The sequence below is a fragment of the Uranotaenia lowii genome, unplaced genomic scaffold, assembly GCF_029784155.1.
Source record: "Uranotaenia lowii strain MFRU-FL unplaced genomic scaffold, ASM2978415v1 HiC_scaffold_272, whole genome shotgun sequence".
NCBI lineage: Eukaryota > Metazoa > Arthropoda > Insecta > Diptera > Culicidae > Uranotaenia > Uranotaenia lowii.
In genome coordinates, this window is record NW_026598171.1 from 1 (window position 1) to 17,870 (window position 17,870).

General features: G+C 38.7%; 3 protein-coding genes and 2 non-coding genes across 8 annotated transcripts; 1 reads left to right on the forward strand and 4 right to left on the reverse strand.

The window, feature by feature from the left end:
• Positions 1-43: 43 nt before the first annotated feature.
• Positions 44-7,180, reverse strand: LOC129759794 (condensin complex subunit 1-like). The gene is made up of 5 exons (XM_055757319.1): positions 6,243-7,180; positions 5,382-6,105; positions 2,724-5,306; positions 842-1,220; positions 44-714 (listed from the first exon to the last, which is right to left on the reverse strand). Exons 1-5 carry the CDS (start codon positions 6,818-6,820, stop codon positions 665-667), a joined length of 4,314 nt encoding a protein of 1,437 aa, XP_055613294.1. The 5' UTR covers positions 6,821-7,180; the 3' UTR covers positions 44-664.
• Positions 1,274-1,355, reverse strand: Trnal-aag (transfer RNA leucine (anticodon AAG)). Its single transcript has one exon. It is a non-coding gene; the product is annotated as a tRNA-Leu (tRNA).
• On the reverse strand, positions 1,911-1,992 carry Trnal-aag (transfer RNA leucine (anticodon AAG)). Its single transcript has one exon. It is a non-coding gene; the product is annotated as a tRNA-Leu (tRNA).
• Positions 7,181-11,153: 3,973 nt separating the features above from the next.
• LOC129759793 (adenylyltransferase and sulfurtransferase MOCS3-like) lies at positions 11,154-13,341 on the reverse strand. 4 transcript variants are annotated; one of them, XM_055757318.1, is made up of 3 exons: positions 13,246-13,320; positions 13,053-13,186; positions 11,165-12,986 (listed from the first exon to the last, which is right to left on the reverse strand). In XM_055757318.1, the coding sequence occupies exons 2-3, from the start codon at positions 13,161-13,163 to the stop codon at positions 11,787-11,789; spliced, it is 1,311 nt and encodes a 436-aa protein (XP_055613293.1). In that variant the 5' UTR covers positions 13,164-13,186; positions 13,246-13,320; the 3' UTR covers positions 11,165-11,786. The 4 variants fall into 4 exon arrangements, with proteins under 4 accessions (XP_055613291.1, XP_055613290.1, XP_055613289.1 ...); XM_055757316.1 differs by having other exon boundaries at positions 11,154-13,186; positions 13,287-13,341; XM_055757315.1 differs by having other exon boundaries at positions 11,154-13,181; positions 13,246-13,325.
• Positions 13,342-13,886: 545 nt separating this feature from the next.
• Positions 13,887-15,188, forward strand: LOC129759792 (50S ribosomal protein L1). The gene is made up of 2 exons (XM_055757313.1): positions 13,887-14,153; positions 14,247-15,188. The coding sequence occupies exons 1-2, from the start codon at positions 13,960-13,962 to the stop codon at positions 15,124-15,126; spliced, it is 1,074 nt and encodes a 357-aa protein (XP_055613288.1). The 5' UTR covers positions 13,887-13,959; the 3' UTR covers positions 15,127-15,188.
• The last annotated feature ends 2,682 nt before the right edge of the window (positions 15,189-17,870 follow it).

Consider the following 17,870-nt stretch of genomic DNA (forward strand, 5'->3'; position numbering starts at 1 on the left):
TATCGAGAAGAATTGAGAGTCATTCAAGTATACCTTTAAAAATGCTCTTGGCAGAGATCATACGAAGATATGTTTCAAAGATAATTGAGTAACCAATTTGATAAATTGTACGTATGCTGATCATTATTTCTCCAACAAAATCAGATAATCCTATAAACCAACAAGTTTCAGTTTGTACTTACAATTTAGTCCAAAGTAAAGCCTATTACGTGAACTGGAACTGTTTTTCGAGTAGTTTGCTTGTTGGAAACTTTTTGTTGAAGGATTTAAATTAGTTGGCTTTCCTTCAAAACGAAATTTTAGTAGAATTTCTTTTTCCAAAATAAAATCTTTGTGCATTGTGCAATTTGCGTACTTCAACGATATATCATCGACATATTATGTTACATTTCTTATTTGTAAAATTTTTGGTTGGTTAGAATAAGGGTGCTCAACTCCAACCGTACTTAGCTTGTTTCAAATAATGCCCTGATTATTAAAACTGATCAAAAGTGCTGTTATAAATAAAAACAAAACAGTCGATAAATAAAGCTCATATTTGCACTAAGCGAAGGCACATTTATGTTTGCGTTTTTTTAATGTGCTAGTTAAAATCTGCTTTACAAACTACATCAAATCCATATCCATATAAATTCTAAAATATTCAATCTCATCTTATCAATGGTTAGTGCATGCGTGTTCTACGTTTTTGATGCTGAGTGCTACGATTGGAAGCTAGAAAGTGAAGCATACCAGTTACATGATGTACATGACACATATCTACAATTCTAGATTGTATTCTAGAGATGGCGAACATCCCTTCGATTAATGATTAAAATATCAATTAACTTCAAACAATTACCTGAACTGTCGCTCTCGATGATCTTGGTGACTTTTTTGGTCTGCCGGATTCGAGCCACAGCACGGGCACTGGCAGATGGTGGCATGTTTTCTTCCTCACTGTCACTACCGCTCTCCGAGGAAGATACCTTTTTCCGATTGCCCCGACCACCACCTTTACTAGTACCAGCAGCGCTTTTGGCCTTCTGAGTAGCTTTGGAACCTCCAGGCGCTTTACGGCCTCGATTTCCTCGTCCACTTCCTGTTGCTTGTTGCGATTGATGGGTACCACCACCCTGTTCCTGACTGTCAGCACCGCTATCCTCGTTCAGTCGGGCGGCGCCTTCCTCCCGGATGGCCAGACATTCCTCTAGTCGACTTTCAAATTCTGCCACCGCAGCCTGTAAATAAAAAAAGATAAGAAAAAAAAAACAAATTAAAAAAGAATTCTTCTTGGCAGCGGTGGGATTCGAACCCACGCCTCCGAGGAGACTGGTGCCTTAAACCAGCGCCTTAGACCGCTCGGCCACGCTACCCTTGATGTCCAACACTTGCTTACATTGCGAGCAGGCATTTTATTCCACACAGGGCTGTATTCCAGGGGTACCCGAGTCACATGTTTAAAGTAAAATGATTTTGGTCACATTTTGATGAAACATCTATTACGTAGTACGAGTGAAAATGATCGAAAAAGGCTCATTCTTCAATACCTTAATACCGCAAGAAAATTAAGTTTTGTTGAAAAATCAAATTCGATCCGGTCTCATTGTTGAAATTCTCCTAAAGAAAGTCTTATCTCAATACACCGGTATAATAAGTTTCCGTGATGAAAATAGGGGGAATCGCAATGAAAACAATTTAAAACATTGTTGTGAACAGTTTCAATTTCGCCTTTTAATTGTTTCTTACCATTCAACTATATATCGAAATGCAATTATACTGCGTCATTGATTAATTGACGAAATAAATAATTATATTACTTCAGCAATGAACATACCACAATGCATTTAATAAAAAAAAAAGTTCAAAAGTTTGATGCCTCTGAGCAAAAAAAAACATCAACACGTATGAGAGGCAAAAAAAAACATCTTTGGCAGCGGTGGGATTCGAACCCACGCCCCCGAAGAGACTGGTGCCTTAAACCAGCGCCTTAGACCGCTCGGCCACGCTACCCTGTCATAAGTCTATCGCTACAAGTGCTACAAAATCAAGCGAACCTCATCTCAATTCCTCTCGTCACCTTTCGAGCGCTTTCAAAAGAGTAACGTATTACCCGTAACGAATCTGAATGCGTCTTTGCTAAGCAGGCGTTACTAGAAGTTAAATCGTATCAGAGAAGTACATGGAAAAGACATGTATGCCATTGCGCTTAACCTCACTTGAAAGCACCGTGCAAGTACTCAGCATGCTTGCATACCAACTAAATAGTTATTAAAATTTGGCAGTTTTATGTAGAATGGCAATCAATTTTTTTTATTTCTCCTACTTTCACCATTTGATTCTTTTGAAGTGCATTCATCGGAAACCAGGGGTGAAATTATGAATCTTTTCCGATTCGAGATACTCGTTTCGAGTTTTAACTCGAATAGGATTAGAATCGGTATTACGTGTCTCGTTCGAGTTCTAAATTTTAACGTACTAAATTTCGAGTAAACCGGGTAGTAGATCATCTCGAAACTTTCCATTCGAATCGAGCTGGTTTAATATCGGTAATGCCAAAATCGGTCGAATCGAACGAAACTCGATTGTTTCGAGTTGTTCCATAATCCCGCCACAGTTTTTTACTTGATTTTTAGGATCTGGACCATTAGAAATGGGCATTCAAAATAGACTTTAATTGACATTAAACATTCGTAATGAAAACAAAAAAAATACACTATAGAAAAATCGGAACAATAACTCACCTTCAGTTCCGGTTTGGCCAGCTTGTTCGTGTTGCTGATGATGGTCTTGAACGAGCAATGGATTTCATCGTACTGCACCTTGTCCTTGAAGCAGCCGATATTTTCCGATAGTTTCTTGATCGTTTTTTCGTTGTACGAAAGTAGCGAAAGACAAAAGGCTATATCCCGCCACTGGCGTTGTTCACTTGTCACCCGAAACCGTAGGCACAACTTCTCTACCAGACTCTCGATCTGTTTGTCTTTATTGATGAGACTGATAATATGTTGCATGATGATCTGATACTTTTGTTCTTCTAGATCCAACGAAGGATCGCTCAGCCTGGAGATGATATCTGGCAAAACGTTATACAGAATGTTTGATTTGTTGGCGATTTCCTTGAAAAATTGCTCTGTGATCACTCGGATCTCCGGCACAGAATCGACGATGCACATGGCTAGATCTGAAATTTGTCCCTTCACACGAATCATTTCGTGCAGGATTAAATTGGAGAGCATTTTCACTGCAGTGAGACGTAGTTCAACGTTTTTTTCGTGCAACGTTGCATACATGTGACTGGTCCAGGGTTCTATGACATTTGGGAAACGGAATGTTAAATCCGAAAGGCCGATAACGATGTTGCATTTGATTTGATTATTTTTCGTGTGTTGTAGAATGTTCATTAAGAATGGCATGTTAGTTTCACAAAAGCTGGAAGAAACCGACATTAGCCGGATTAGTGTGAGCACTGTACATTTTTGAAGCAAATCGTCCTTGTGACGATTTGGGTATTTACAGACTTCAATTATGGTGGGGATGAAACGGGCTATCAGACTTTCTTTGGAGTAAAGCATTTCCGTTTCGCATATGAAAGTGATTTCTTCGGCTACTGTATCCTCGGCCGTCGCTCCGCTTAGAAGTTCTTCTTCTTCGGGTTGCTCTTGCTCTTTAGCACCACCAGTACCGGACAATCGTTTTAGAGCATTACTGGCAGATACGTTTATGCTCATGTTGGCAGTGGCCCGTTTATTGGTTTTGTTTTGGGCTGCAGTTTTCTTTTTCTGATTTTTCAGTTCGTCTTTCAATTCCTGGCGATATTTCAAATTTCCGTATACATCTATATCGAGGTAGATCATTTCTCGCATGGCTACATATCCAATAATGAGTACAAATCTTGAGATCAAAAACGTTGGAAGAGTGGCGCTTGATTGTTTGCCTTGTGAAATTTGTGATAAGCGACTTTGTTCGTCTTGAGTGGAGCCAGAGATTTGAGAAGATTGAGTAAGTCTATGATCATCACTTGTACTGGGATTGTTTAATGCCGTGGCCATTGATTGTAGCTTTTCGTAGATCGTGACCAACATGTTTTGACTCACAAGATCTGGAGTATTGACCATTTTATAAACAAAATCAAACGTTTTCGTGCCTATACTGTCAAAGTTCGAAACTTTGCTGTTGAAAAATAATTTCGTGAAAATCTCGATAACTTTTTCCACTGATGCCGAATCCGCGTCGTACCGCTTGTAGTACTTCACACCGTCTTTTAATTTTGGAATCGAATTTATCAGTAATGAGAGGGTCGCTGTGAAAATGCGATAATCTTTACGACCACGAGTTTCGAATCCTATTTTTTCGATCAATGATTGATTTGCTGAAACCACAGATGGTTTAGCAGCAGAAACCATAATTAGTAATTGTAAAGCTTGTCTTGATTCAGCATCGTTGACGTTATCAAGTTTCTTAGTGTAAATCTCAAACATCACTTGTATCATATTAGAATCCAAATCACCACTTTCGACCCAATCCTTTACCAGAACTTCCATTGCGGTGTAGTGCCCCATTGAAAGGTTGATCATGAATTGGCATAGGTTACGAACGACCTTTACGTGCTTTGCTCGACCCTGCAAGTCGACGTCAAGAAGAACACGTTTATATGCCGAAGCAACAGAGCTTCTTTTTTCTGCGTCCGATGACCAAACTAAATACAACATTTGTTGCATTCCACATTCAGTCCCCTTGATCCCAAAAAGATAAGCCGAGGTGAAGAAATCAATTGCTTCATAAACATCCGATTGAGATTTAGACATTAGCATGTCCTGCAGCTTCGGAACAGCATCCGATACTATCTCGGAAAATCTTATTGAATCTTTAAGAAAGTTTACTTCGTTTTCAATTTTTTGAAATTCCTCGCTCAGATTTTTACCACGACGGCAATTCACGTAATAGTTTTTCAGTACAGTCAAATAATACAAACATTGTTGTTCAACATTCAATTCCTTGCGTGTTTCGCTGTTACCAATCGCGAAATCCACCTTTATGGCCAAATGAATCAAGTCTTTGTAGCGTTGCCCATCGATCATGCTACCAATGTCTCGCATCAATACTTCCACATCTTCCATTGTGCCTTCCGATTCAGGCGGTTTGTCCTCAGAAGAGTTTTCATTGGAAAGAACTTCGGAGAAAATCGGATACATCTGTACTTTCTGATCTTCCCAGTCCTCCTCAATTTGTTTCAGTGCCGAATCTTGCTCAACCATCTGATTCCGAATGTCTTGTAATTTCTTATCTGCTTCTTCATACTGAGCACGTAACTCTGCCAGTGATAGCTGCGTTCAAAGAATGAGAAAATAATAGGTAAGTACATATTTTTCCAAAAATTAAGCATCAAATTTTGATCTTACCTTTGCTGAAAACGGGTTGTGCTCTAAGAAAACCTTTATAAGAGCAATTGCATTCTTTCGAACTAGTAGCGCTTTATCTTCTAGTCGTTCAACGGCTCTTTCCAAAACTTGATGCTGCCAGCTAAGTGGAACGGCATTTTGGCCCTGAATGTGCAGCCAGATTTGTAAAACTTTCGAACGTACGTGAGCCGACACATCCATCGTGTGGTTGAACAGATCTTGCAAGAACTCGTCTCGCGTCTCTTTCAACTCATCGGAAAGTTCTTCAGAGGTCAGTTCCGTCACAATGGCCTCCCCCATAATCTGAAGTACGCAATTGCGCACGACGTACGATTCTAACCCGAGCAATTCCTCGCTCAAAGTCGAAAGATGAGGAATGATGAGCTTCGGTGCTAGTGTTCCCAGTTCAACCAAGAACTGACTGAAGTGTCGAGCCGTTTGAGCATCTGCTGCATCAATACCCAGGCGCTCGATTAATTCCTTGATCAGCACGGGATAGATGGTCGCAATGTTGAACTCTTCGTACAGAAGCATAACTCCGGCTGCTATCGGAGCGATTGAGGCTTCGTTTTGTTCCAAAATCTGCAGTGTCCGCACGGGGAATGAGAGCGCGTGATTGTACCGTTTGATTGCCGTTCCAAGAATTTGAAATACGCTGTCAACTACGCTACGGGTCTTCACATAAGATTGCTCCAATGTTCGGTAGCAGATATCGCAAATAACACTGGAAGGAAAGATCAAACATCTTTTGAAATGGGATATTTATAAATCGAGAAATCTTTATTCGAAACTTTGGCTAACTATTTAAAAAAAAGAAACCAAAATTTATTTAATAATTATTATCAGACAAGGTATGCTTACTCTACAAAAGATTCTTCGCAAACAGGCGGATCCCACAGTCTCTCGAGAGGTAGTTGGAAAAAGTTGTACAACTGTACCACACATCGATATCGTTTATTGTCCCAATCTAGGCATTCGATTTGCTCATTATCTTTCCGTTTACCGCCACCTTTACCCTTGAACAATCCTTCCGATTCGGCCTTGGCAGATTTGACGTGAGCATCAACTGCCTTGACGGTACCCGCCATCAAGTAAATCAACATTTTAACCGCATTCAATGCTGGCAACCGGTCGTCTTGGGATAGATCCGATCGGCTAAGGATATCCGCTAAAGCCGTTCCTAACCGGTCTACCGTAATGTACAACAGATCGCACGCGCGAACCAGATTCACTCCGGACAGCTGCTGAGCGTTATCGATAACCGAATAGAATGTATCAAAATGATCAAATACTCCATAGGGGTCCATCATCGGTGCACGAGCATTTTTCAAAGCATCGGGGATTTCCCGGGCATCGAGAACGCGACCGACGCAGTAATTGTTTTTGTCGGAACTAAGGAGTTCCGCATTAACTCGCGGTATCACAAATTGCCACTGCATCTCGATAGATTCACTTTCATCCGAGAACACTTGTAATGAAGAATAGAAATAAAAATGTATTATTTTGTGAAGTAAATTGTTGAGAAAACTGCCGTTTTTCGGCTTGGGCAAAGCAAAACGAGCGATTAAAATTATTTCGTCAAACGTCCGAGGGAAAAGACACAGCCAAAGAAAACGGTTTTGGAAAACGGCGGCTGACGCTTAAGCCTAGTCCACACTAGGCAACATGAACTGCGATTTTTGTTATGAGACGAACTTTGTTGTCTGTTGTTGTTGTTGGAAACCTGAGACAGTCTCAGTGTCTCCCGAAGAAAATGGGAGACGCTGAGACCGTCTCGAGACGAACCGTCTCCTAGTGTGGACTAGGCTTTAAGGCTGATGTCATGCTGAAGCAACTAGCAACGCGACCTACAACGCAACGTTCACACGACTAACCAGCTCTCATTTGATCTCTATGGAAATCGCGCAGACCTGTCATACTGGTCGCTTTGTGTAGCGCGACCAATCTGATGCCAATGTGTTTAGTAGCGCGACTAGTAGGAAATCCAATAGGAACATTGTTTTTTCTCGATTTGAAGCAGTGATTCCGGGTTTTAAGCACAATAGTACGAAGATCTGTCCGAACTTGTGATAATAAACTAAAAACTATCTTAATCGGCGAGAAAATTTTCATGAATTCTTAGTTCCGGCAAAAAAAACAAGGAATTTTGTCGGTTCAAATTTCGGCATTCTTGCAATCCGGGTCGTGATTTGATGAGTTTTTGATGGCTCCCGAAAGAAAGGAGACGATTCAAAGCATTATCAGATGTAGGGAAGTGATGATTTGTAGGGAATTTCAAAGTGACAGGTCGCGCCAGCATGACATACCAATGCAATGCAACGCAATCTTATTGGAACGTTGCGTTGCGTTGCGTTGCTAGTTGTTTCAGCATGACATCAGCCTAAGCGATAAATTATATCGTTTGTTTGAAAACAAACTGAGTTGTAACGGTTGTAACGTAGTAACGTATGTAATGTTCACAATTATGACACTCAGAAAAATCCCATTAGAAATGTCAAAATATTTGAAAATTGCAAGTATTAAAGGGTAATAGTCAAAATTTGGTCAATATCAACTTGACGTATTTCTTTCAATTTTGCATTTAAAAATCCTGAACACCCCTCATTTTAAGGTGTGTGTGTAGAATGTTGCACCTATTTTATTTTGGAATTCACTCTTCAGTTGTCAAAATGCCGTCCAAGGAAGAAGAGCAGCGTATCAAAATTTTGCTCACGCATCGCGAAAATCCGAGCTACTCGCACGCAAAGCTGGCAAAATCGCTAAAAGTTGCCAAATCAACCGTTACAAATGTAATTAAAGTGTTTGGGAAACGTTTGTCGACAGCCAGGAAGTCTGGATCGGGGGGAAATCGGAAACCGGAAGCCGCTGAGACGACAAAGAGAGTTGCCGGTAGTTTCAAGCGAAACCCTAACCTCTCTTTCCGAGATGCCGCAAATAAGCTGGGTGTATCGTCTACAACCCGTGCATCGAGCCAAAAATCGAGCCGGACTAATCGACTTACAAGAAGGAAGTGACTCCAAATCGCGATGATAAACAAAATACGACGGCCAAAGCGCGATCCCGGAGGCTGTACACGACGATGCTGACGAAGTTTGACTGCGTGGTAATCGACGGCGAAACCTACGTCAAAGCCGACTACAAGCAGTTAACAGTTAATTTCCGGGACAGGAGTTTTATACGGCAAAAGGAAGGGGAAAGGTAGCAGATATTTTCAAGTACATGGAACTGTCAAAGTTCGCGAAGAAATATCTGGTTTGGGGGCCGTTCAGATACCACGTTGACAGAAAAATTAGATTTTTGACCCCCTCCTCCCCCTCCGTGGACAAGCTTGGACATTTGGCAAACCTCTACCCTCCCCCCGTGGATACATTTGAAAAAGTTTTTATTTTAAATACCTATTAGTTGACAGTTAGATAACACCACTTTTTGCCTTTTTGTTAAAGAAATGGTTGATTTTGTTAAACCGAATAAGAATTTCCTGATAGAAAAAAATGTTAACATTTTAAATTTCTTAGTTATTTTTTTTATCACTTGCTTTCAAGCGGCTTGAGATATAGCTCAGTTGGCAAGTCAGTTGCTTCCTGAGCAGATGTCCGTGAGTTCGAGCCCAAGAGTAAACATCGAACACATCGAAGGATAAATTTTTCAATAACTTTCCGCCAACTGCAACATTTATAAAGTCGCGAATGCCACAAAGATGGTAAAACGACTATAATCATAGCAAAACAAAAACTTGCTTTCAAGTAGCTACTTATTGTTTAAACTTAAACTGAAATGGTATGCCATTTTAAGATTTTGATTTAAACATCCTCATATTTATTCACCTTTAGAAAATATTTTGAAAGTAAGTATGTCCACGTGGACATGACCTAAACCCCTACCCCCCTCTCTGTGGACAAGCGTGGACATTTCCATCACATCTTTATCTAAAAAAAAAATCCACGTAAAAATTATGTTTTTGTACCGCATAAGCGCTTAATGATTTGTAAATACATTGGTTAACATTTTTATATTTTTTGCAGAATTTTAAAATTAGTAGTTTTTCTAGATAACCAATAGTTTAAAAAAATTCCATACATTTTTGTGGAATTTCTATAACTATTTTTTGGTTGGCCTACTAATACATATGCAAGCAACGGAGTAGCATACCTAAACAATCTAGCTATCCTGGGCCAGGATAGCTAGATTCCTTAGGTACACTACTCCGTTGCTTGCATATGTATTAGTAGGCCAACCGAAAAATAGTTATAGAAATTTCACAGAAATGTATGGAAATTTATTTAAATATTAGTTTTCTTATGAAACTCCTGATTTTAAAATTCTGCAAAAAATATAGAAATGTTCACCAAAGTATTTACAATGCATTAAGCGCTCTGCGGATGGAAAACATGTTTCTTAAGTGGATTTTTTATAGAGTTTAAAAAAATAGCTTTTTGCTGAATTCTTTATAACTGAAACTTTTTTAATTTTTTAATATCTAAAATAAAGAAGCATTCATTACAAATTGTAACAAGTCATTTTTTCACCATATTTTTAAAACTACATATGAAAAAATGCTTTCCGAAATTCGAATATTTTGCTAAAATACTGCTAAATTGCCAAAGGAAAACTGTCTCGTAGTCAAAATAAAGAAAGCTTTTGATCATAAATTTTACTAATTGCTACACAACGTATTTCAAAGAATGCGACTGGTTACTTATTTGAACAATAAGACCCCTCAATCTTCCATAAATTGAAATTATGTTTCAAATCCCATACATATTGTTCTAAATTTCATAACTATTTTTGACCCTGTGTTTACACGGCTTTGTCGATTGAGGTTAAGCGCAATGTCATACCTTTTGATCTACCTATCTTGATCCTGGGCATGGTAGGCGAACAATTCGCTGTCAAAAAGCGCTCCGTCTCCACCCCCCACCAATGAGAAACTTTAGGTACCCCTTGCCTACTTTTCCTCAATATGCATCCACCCGTAGCTGGAGGCACTGTGGAATAAACGTCTGCTGCCTTTCCTGAAGAAACACGGTTATTCCGTACTGTTTTGGCCGGATTTGACATCTTGCCATTACGGTAAAAAGGCCATGAGGTGGTACGCCGCCAACAACGTGTAGGATGGTTCCAGAGGACAAGAACCCTCCCAACACGCCAGAGCTCCGCCGAATTGAGAAATACTGGGCTATTGTCATAAAAAAAGCCAAACAAACTGCTAAGGACGAGCAGCAGTTCAAGGCAAACTGGCTTTCTGCGGCGAAGGAGGTGGACAAAGTGGCTGTACAAAATCTGATGGCAGGTTTAAGCGTAAGGCCCGGCAATTCGGATTTGGAAAAGCGGAAGACTAACTTAATATTTTTCCTGAATTTTATACTAATTAAACTTGAAAAAGAAATTTAATTTGATTTTTTAAATAAACGATTTCATCTAAGCAGAATGGATGAACTTCAGTGTCACGTTATGGAAAAGGAGATGAGCGAGTGTACACGTGTGAGAGAGTTAATTGATGAGTGAGAAGATGCATGGATCTTCTGCATGAATGGTCATTCTATAATCCAAATTAGAGGATGAAACGTTGTGCTTTTTGAGCTGGGTTTTGTTTTACATGCTCTCAAGAGAAATTGTGCTTCAAAAGAAAGGTTACCACAAGATCCTTCGAGTTATCAACGAGAAATAAGTTTCCTTGTAAATCAAAAGATTTTTCGTGATTGTGGTCACATTCCTTGGACGGTCTCCAATCACGTTTGTAATTAAAAAACATCTTAGTCCATTTTTATTTCTTTTACTATATATTTTAAAAATTATGAATAATACTGAAGTATTAGAAATTTTGTTGTTTATTTTGTCTGTGATGGATCTCATTATAGATTGCATCGATTGTTGTATCATAAAGTTCACGCATTTTCAGAAGTTTTAAAATTTTATCTTCGGCTTTTCTATCGTTGCTTAAAATTTCTCGGATAGATATCGGTAAATCCAGGTTCTCGGTAGGTCTGAAACTGCGAACAACACACGAAACCTATTATGTTGATTATTGACATATTTTTCTTAAAAATTCTAACAGAACATTTCAAAAGGGCGAAATTTACAAATGTAGACAAATCGAGATAGCGATTCACTGGATTCACTCAATCGTTTTTACTATTGGACCTAGGAATTATATATAAATTCGCCTTTCAAATTTGTCGAGAGCTGTGCTGATGGTCACTGGTCAGTTTCATACACCAAATCTTGATAACGTGCAGTCATCGAAATCAATAATAATTATGGATGAATTAATAGAAAAAAAAACGTTGTTCTTGATACATTAGCATTTTAACTTACTTTTATAGAATATTTTATAGTGTAATTAAAAGCCAGCAAAGCCAATAACAATAATTTATTAAATTTCAATTTGTTTTAGTTTTAACGATTTTAGTAAATTGGAAAATCAGGGTCAATAATTTGTGTCCACGCGTGTAAGCCTCCAAGAATATCTTTGGGTGGTTTGAGGCCTTTCTGTTCAAACAGTGGTTTTAAATGACGAACGGCAAGCTGAGAATCATTTCCACGACGACACAGCAGAAATACAGGAACTTTATTTTCCTCAGCACGATTTATAAGCTCGTTAGTTCGACGATCCTTTAAAATGTCATCGATAGGAATGTTCACTGAAGACGGAAGCTGACAAATCTCAAATTGATTGCTCCCTCGTACATCAATCAGTATGTGTGGGTCTGCCGAGTCCGCCAACTTTTTGTACTCTTCAACAGTTATGCGTTCATTCGGTTGTAATAAATGCAAATGTGAATCCTTATCGGTTGCTTTCATACTACAAAATACTTCGTAATCAATCAATTGGGTCAAGCTTGGTTTTTCGGAGCAAACAGAGCAGTTGGCTTTTTTCGGTCGAAGTTTCAAGTTGCGGAAGGTACTTCGTTGTCCATCAAACAATAATAATCGTCCGTTCAGTACACCCTCATTTCCTAGTATTATCTTGATCGTTTCAAGTGCTTGAAGTGCTCCTATTACACCCGTAATTGCTCCTAACACGCCACCATCTCCACAATTCGTAACCGTTTCCGGTGGTGGAGGTGTAGGAAACAAGCATCGATAACATGGTCCATCTTTATAGTTGTAAACTGTAAGCTGTCCTTCTAATTGCAAGGCACTTCCAGAAACTAGTGGTTTTTTGAGAAGAACACATGCGTCATTCAATAAATATCTCGTCGCAACATTGTCTGTTGCATCGACTATAATATTGTATGATTCAAGAATCTCCAAAGCATTATCGCTGGTTAACTGTGTGCGATGCGTAATAATTTCGATCTGGGAATTAAGCTCTGCGAGAAAAGTTTTGGCAGATTCGACCTTGCTCAGGCCAACAGTGGATTCTGTGTGAAGCAGTTGCCTATGCAGATTCGTGAGCTCTACTTCATCATAATCCAGGATACCAATGCAACCGATACCCGCACCTGCCAGGTAGAGTGATGACGGGCAGCCGAGACCGCCGGCACCAACCACCAGAACCGACGCTTTTTTCAGTTTCAGCTGTCCTTGGACTCCAATTTCGGACAGTATAATCTGGCGGCTGTATCGAGCTATTTCATTGTTGTTCAATTTATTCAAACAATTCTGGAATGGTTTTAAAGTTGTATTTTTAATATTTTGACAAGGCCTAAGAAAATACAGCACACTTACTTTCTGAAAATGTTTTTTCAAGGTCTTCAGCTGTTGAACTTTCTGGCTGAGCTGTTTGCGCAACGTGCGGATGTCATTTTCCAGTAGTTCAATTTCCATCTGCTCTGTCATTTTAAGTAAGGCTCAAGTCTATGCTGAAAAGATTCGTAAATTAATATTGATTATCTGATCAATGAGAATATTAGAATATTACAACTTATGAATACTTTTCGAATCCGAACACAATAAAAATACCTTTTGATTTCAAATTCAAGCACACGATTAAATTACTTTGAGCACTCGATGTATAAGAAAACTCATAGTGTAAACCGGTCTGAATATCTGATTAAAACAAAAAAGGATGACATTTCGTGAAAAAAACAAAACAAAATCGCGTGCGCGCATTTTTTTGGCCGAAAGGGAGGCAAGGGAGCGTCAATTTATCAAGAAATATTTCTGCCATATTTTATTAAATGTTTCAGTTTGTTCGTTGCAGAGTTGTGCTGAAAATATTATTAAATAAATTTTAGTTTCGTCAAAACTACAGAATTCAACAATTTTTTTAAAATTATATCCACCCGCGTTGTATTTACGGCGTGTACGTAAATTAATTTTTTTGGGTGATGAATCATGATCGATCGCATAGTACATGGAAAATAAATTATTTCAAAGTACTATGGATCGATCGATCGATTTTTTTTTGTAGATGTCAAATCACTTTTCAAAATAGTTCAAAATATGCTTTTGCATACGTTTGTTTATAATTTATACAAAGGCCAACATCGTTAAAAAAAATCAAAAATTATATACGTACACGCCGTTCGTGTTTTTCTGCCTAACGTCATTTATGGTTGTGCAAATTTGTGTTATATACCTATAAAATTCCAAACGACCAAGTAGAAAAGTTAAGGAATCAAATAGCTGAAAAATGTTCGGAAATTTGGTGCGAAATCGGTTTAATTTTGCTACCCCTTCATCGCTAGCGGTATCCAGATGGTTCCACCTTGGAACAATCGATGCGGCCGCCCGCAAAGGCACACGTGAAAAGGCTCGCAAGAGCAAAGTTAAGAAGGTTATCGAAAAAACCGGCTTTATCCGGCACGATATGCGGAACAAGGATAAGTAAGTAATTTTGAAGTATTTTATTGTTGATCAATCACAACGTTTGATTAATCCTATAAAGTTAATAATTATTATTTGTATTGTTTTCGTCAGGCTCAACTTGAACCTAACGAACAAACACATTGACGATAGCTGGAAGCAGAGTCCAATCGATAACTGTTGGGTCAGCAAGTACTATAAATGGAAGGTGTATACAGTGGCCGAAGCAGTGCAGTGCCATCGGGAAACACATCATCCAACCGTCTATAACCTTCCAAATGCTCCTTTGCAAGCACACGTCGAGCTAAATATGCAAGCGGAGAAAATAACGCGATTCGTCGACAACTTCCAACGAATGGTGGCCATCCCACACCAGTTCGAGCATGGCGAGAATCGCAATATTATTGTTTTTGCCAAAGGTCAAGATATTCTAAAAGAGGCTAGTAAATCCGGAGCAACGCTGGTTGGCGGGATCGAGCTCATAAAGGAAATTCAAAACGGTGATTTACAGTTATCCGAGTATCCGTTTGTGTTGGCTCATCCCAATATTCTTCCGGATCTGGTCGTTATTCGTGGCTTGCTCAAGAAGAACAAGTTTCCTAATCCTAAAAACGGAACCCTCGGCGTTAACCTCGCGGAGATGATTGAGAGGTACTCTCATGGAATTCAGTATTCGGCTGAAAAGGATGAGTATCAGAAGGATTTCGGATCGATTGTTGCTACTATCGGAACACTTCAAATGGATAGTGCAAAATTAGAAGAAAATTTGTCGACACTGTTAAAAGATATTGCTACGATGCGACCAAAAAGGGAAGGAAAATTTATTACACGAGTACTGCTAAAAAGTCCACCTTCTGGAGAGTCATTGAAAATAAACCCTTTCCTGTATGTTCCGGAGGAAGGAAAGGCATCAAACAAAAAGGGACCTTCAGATGAAGCCGATGAATATGATCGGGACGATGAAAAGGAAATCGCTGCTGCCGGCGCGAATTAGGTAATGTATTTTTGTAGGTTTATTAGTCCTTAATTACAATATACAAACCGCATTTTATCAAATATTTATTTAATTATTGGATTGTGAAATTTTACTGATGAACATTCGATGACAGTTATTGTTGAACATTCTTTGCTAGTACATTCAAGGGGCAATTGGGTTGAGCTAGCAACCTAGAAATGTTTTGTTTTGCTTGCGAAAAAGTGACCCATTTTTTTTATTCATGAAGGTATATTTAAGACCAATTCACTTGTTACAAGTTTTTTTGTGCCCATATTTGCATCGTCCCGGGTGACGTTTTTGTTTGATTATTTAAAAAAGTTCACCCTTGTGACAGTGTCATAAACGAAAACGTTATAAGTATTTAGCATGGACCACTGCTTACATTTCTAGCCTGGAAAATTATTGGAATCAGTCGAAGTTTGGTAGATCGCATAATTTGACTCACAGAATAATACCGTTTTTTTTTTCACCTGGAGGCAAACTAGAGGCAACCTAGGTTCGCTCTAACTGCTGTCATCATGCTCATTTATTGCTCGAGAGGCAACTTAGGTTCGCTCGAAAAACGGACGGAGTCGCCCTGAGAAGAAAGTCAGTTTTGCGAGAAGTTCACCAATACTCTCAACGTTGTTGTCAAAACATTAAACAGCTGTTTTTGGCTGAAAGCAAAACAGTTGAAATAATGAACGGGAAAATGATGATTGCCGCGATTTTGAACCTCTCAGCCAAGCAAAATCGTACTATCTGCTGTCCAGTGCAACCCGGACACGAAAAAAAGGCAATCCGGATGTGAAGAACCAAATGAAGAAATCTAGAAGGGAGAACAAAATGACAGCTGCATGTAAACATTGCACTCGTTCTCACGCACACCTACGTACGGAATAACTCGAAACCAGGGAGGTGGCAATCTAGTTCTTCTTTCGAACAAGAATCTACTTCTTTTTTTCTATCCATCGGGAGAGACGTTTATGGTGTTTTCCTCTCAAAGCAGTACGAAGTCTAAAAAGTCAAAATTTCAACCAATGAGGAATCAGAATGATTGATGTGTTAGTGTGCTATCAACCATACTTCTCTAGCATTTGACATTTAGTTCGGGTCCTTGACAGCAAAATGTCAGGTTTGTTATGGGCCCACAAAATCGTGGGCCCGTAATTTTGATGGTTGTCAAATTCAATGACAAAGGATAGGGATGCCATCTCCCTGCTCGAAACCCGAAAATCGTTTTTTTATTCTGACGGTTCCAGAGCCAAATCCGGAATTAAAAAAAATACGCCATAAGATTCATGTGGACTCAACGGAGCAAGTTGAGGATTTCGAGCAGTTAGGGGAGATGAGGGCATAACGAGCACCCGAGGCATAATGAGAACTACGCTTTTCTACGAAAGCGCGTATTTTCTTAAATAAATTTTCATGAGGATTTGTTTCGTACTTCCTATAGTATTAATTTTTCACAAAAAATGGAATCTCCTTATCATCTTTACAGAGATATTTAAAAAAAACTAGCTTGGTTCTCAAGTTACGAAAATATTATAATTTTTGAGCACCACGAAATAAGCTCTTATGATCTTAAAATAACCTTGATCTATAATGTACGCACTGCAACATGATGTTCACATTGTTTCTCAATTTTTACCATCATAAAATTTTTGATTTTTCACTTTTATCAATTTTAAAACACGTTTTTACTTAAATTTGTTGACTAGGGGCATATAGAGCACCATATTATCGAGGCATAATGAGCATTTTCTGCCGTAGAATCTAGCAGCGAATTAAAATTGATTTATAGCGCCACACCTTGACTAGTTTTCATCCGACAATTTAGCCTATTGGTAAGGTGTCGGAGAGGTAATCAAAAGACTAGAGTTAGATTTCTGTTCGAGGTGATTTTTTTCCATTCACAATTCATGATCGATTTTTTTATTGTTACATTATACGGCTAGTAGCATCATCCTCCGAACAAAGCACTTAATGTATGAGCGTGCGTGAATTGTTTGTATTCTACAAACAGATCTAGATTATTTTGTTATTGCTTTGTTTGATGAATCTACGACTCACCTGACTTCATCGAATTGAATTCTCTGCTAGATTCCCCGGCAAAAACGCACATCTTACTCTGATTAATGGTGCTCATACTGCCTGAGGGGGGGTTCTCATTATGCCTCCACAGTGGCTGGTTTACAGCTTTTGGCAAAATTTTTTAAAATGCATTTTTTAACGTTTTCATCTAGTTTTTCACGTTTCAGCCCGTTAGGGAATAGGCTTTTCAAGTGTCTGAACACGAAACAATAATGTAACCTCCATATTATAGCTATTTTCTATGGTTAAATCTAGAGTTTTTTTTGATTAAGTCGTAAGAGCCACCCGACTTGTTTCGAGAAAATCGCTTTTGAAGTTTTGAAACACATTTTCAAATCTTGTATTTCAAATATGACTCAGAATTGTCTGAAATATTGGTATACGATACAATAATAGACGAGAAATAAACCAGTGAGGGAGATACAGGCTTAAATTAAGATGTCCGGGTAAACAAGTACTTATGACCTTTTGCATTACGTTTTGGGCGCAAACGTCGTTTCGCAAATTGATTAGTTTAATCTTAAAACATGACTTTTTTGTCCCAACGTTCGCTAATTTCTGCTAACTTGCTTCAAGTACTAAATTTCTTACATGATATGATCCCTCTGGGGCATGCCTCAATTATTGGCATGTAATTTGAGGAAATTATTCCAGTGTTAATTTGTCAA

Coding starts and splice junctions, on each gene's coding strand:
- LOC129759794 (XM_055757319.1), bottom strand. CDS start 6,820: ATGCAGTGGCAATTTGTGATACCGCGAGTTAATGCGGAACTCCTTAGT. Junction 6,106..6,242: donor TGCGAAGAATCTTTTGTAGA/GTAAGCATACCT, acceptor CTTTCCTTCCAG/TGTTATTTGCGATATCTGCT. Junction 715..841: donor CATCGAGAGCGACAGTTCAG/GTAATTGTTTGA, acceptor TTCACTTTCTAG/CTTCCAATCGTAGCACTCAG.
- LOC129759793 (XM_055757316.1), bottom strand. CDS start 13,163: ATGACAGAGCAGATGGAAATTGAACTACTGGAAAATGACATCCGCACG.
- LOC129759792 (XM_055757313.1), top strand. CDS start 13,960: ATGTTCGGAAATTTGGTGCGAAATCGGTTTAATTTTGCTACCCCTTCA. Junction 14,154..14,246: donor GATATGCGGAACAAGGATAA/GTAAGTAATTTT, acceptor TGTTTTCGTCAG/GCTCAACTTGAACCTAACGA.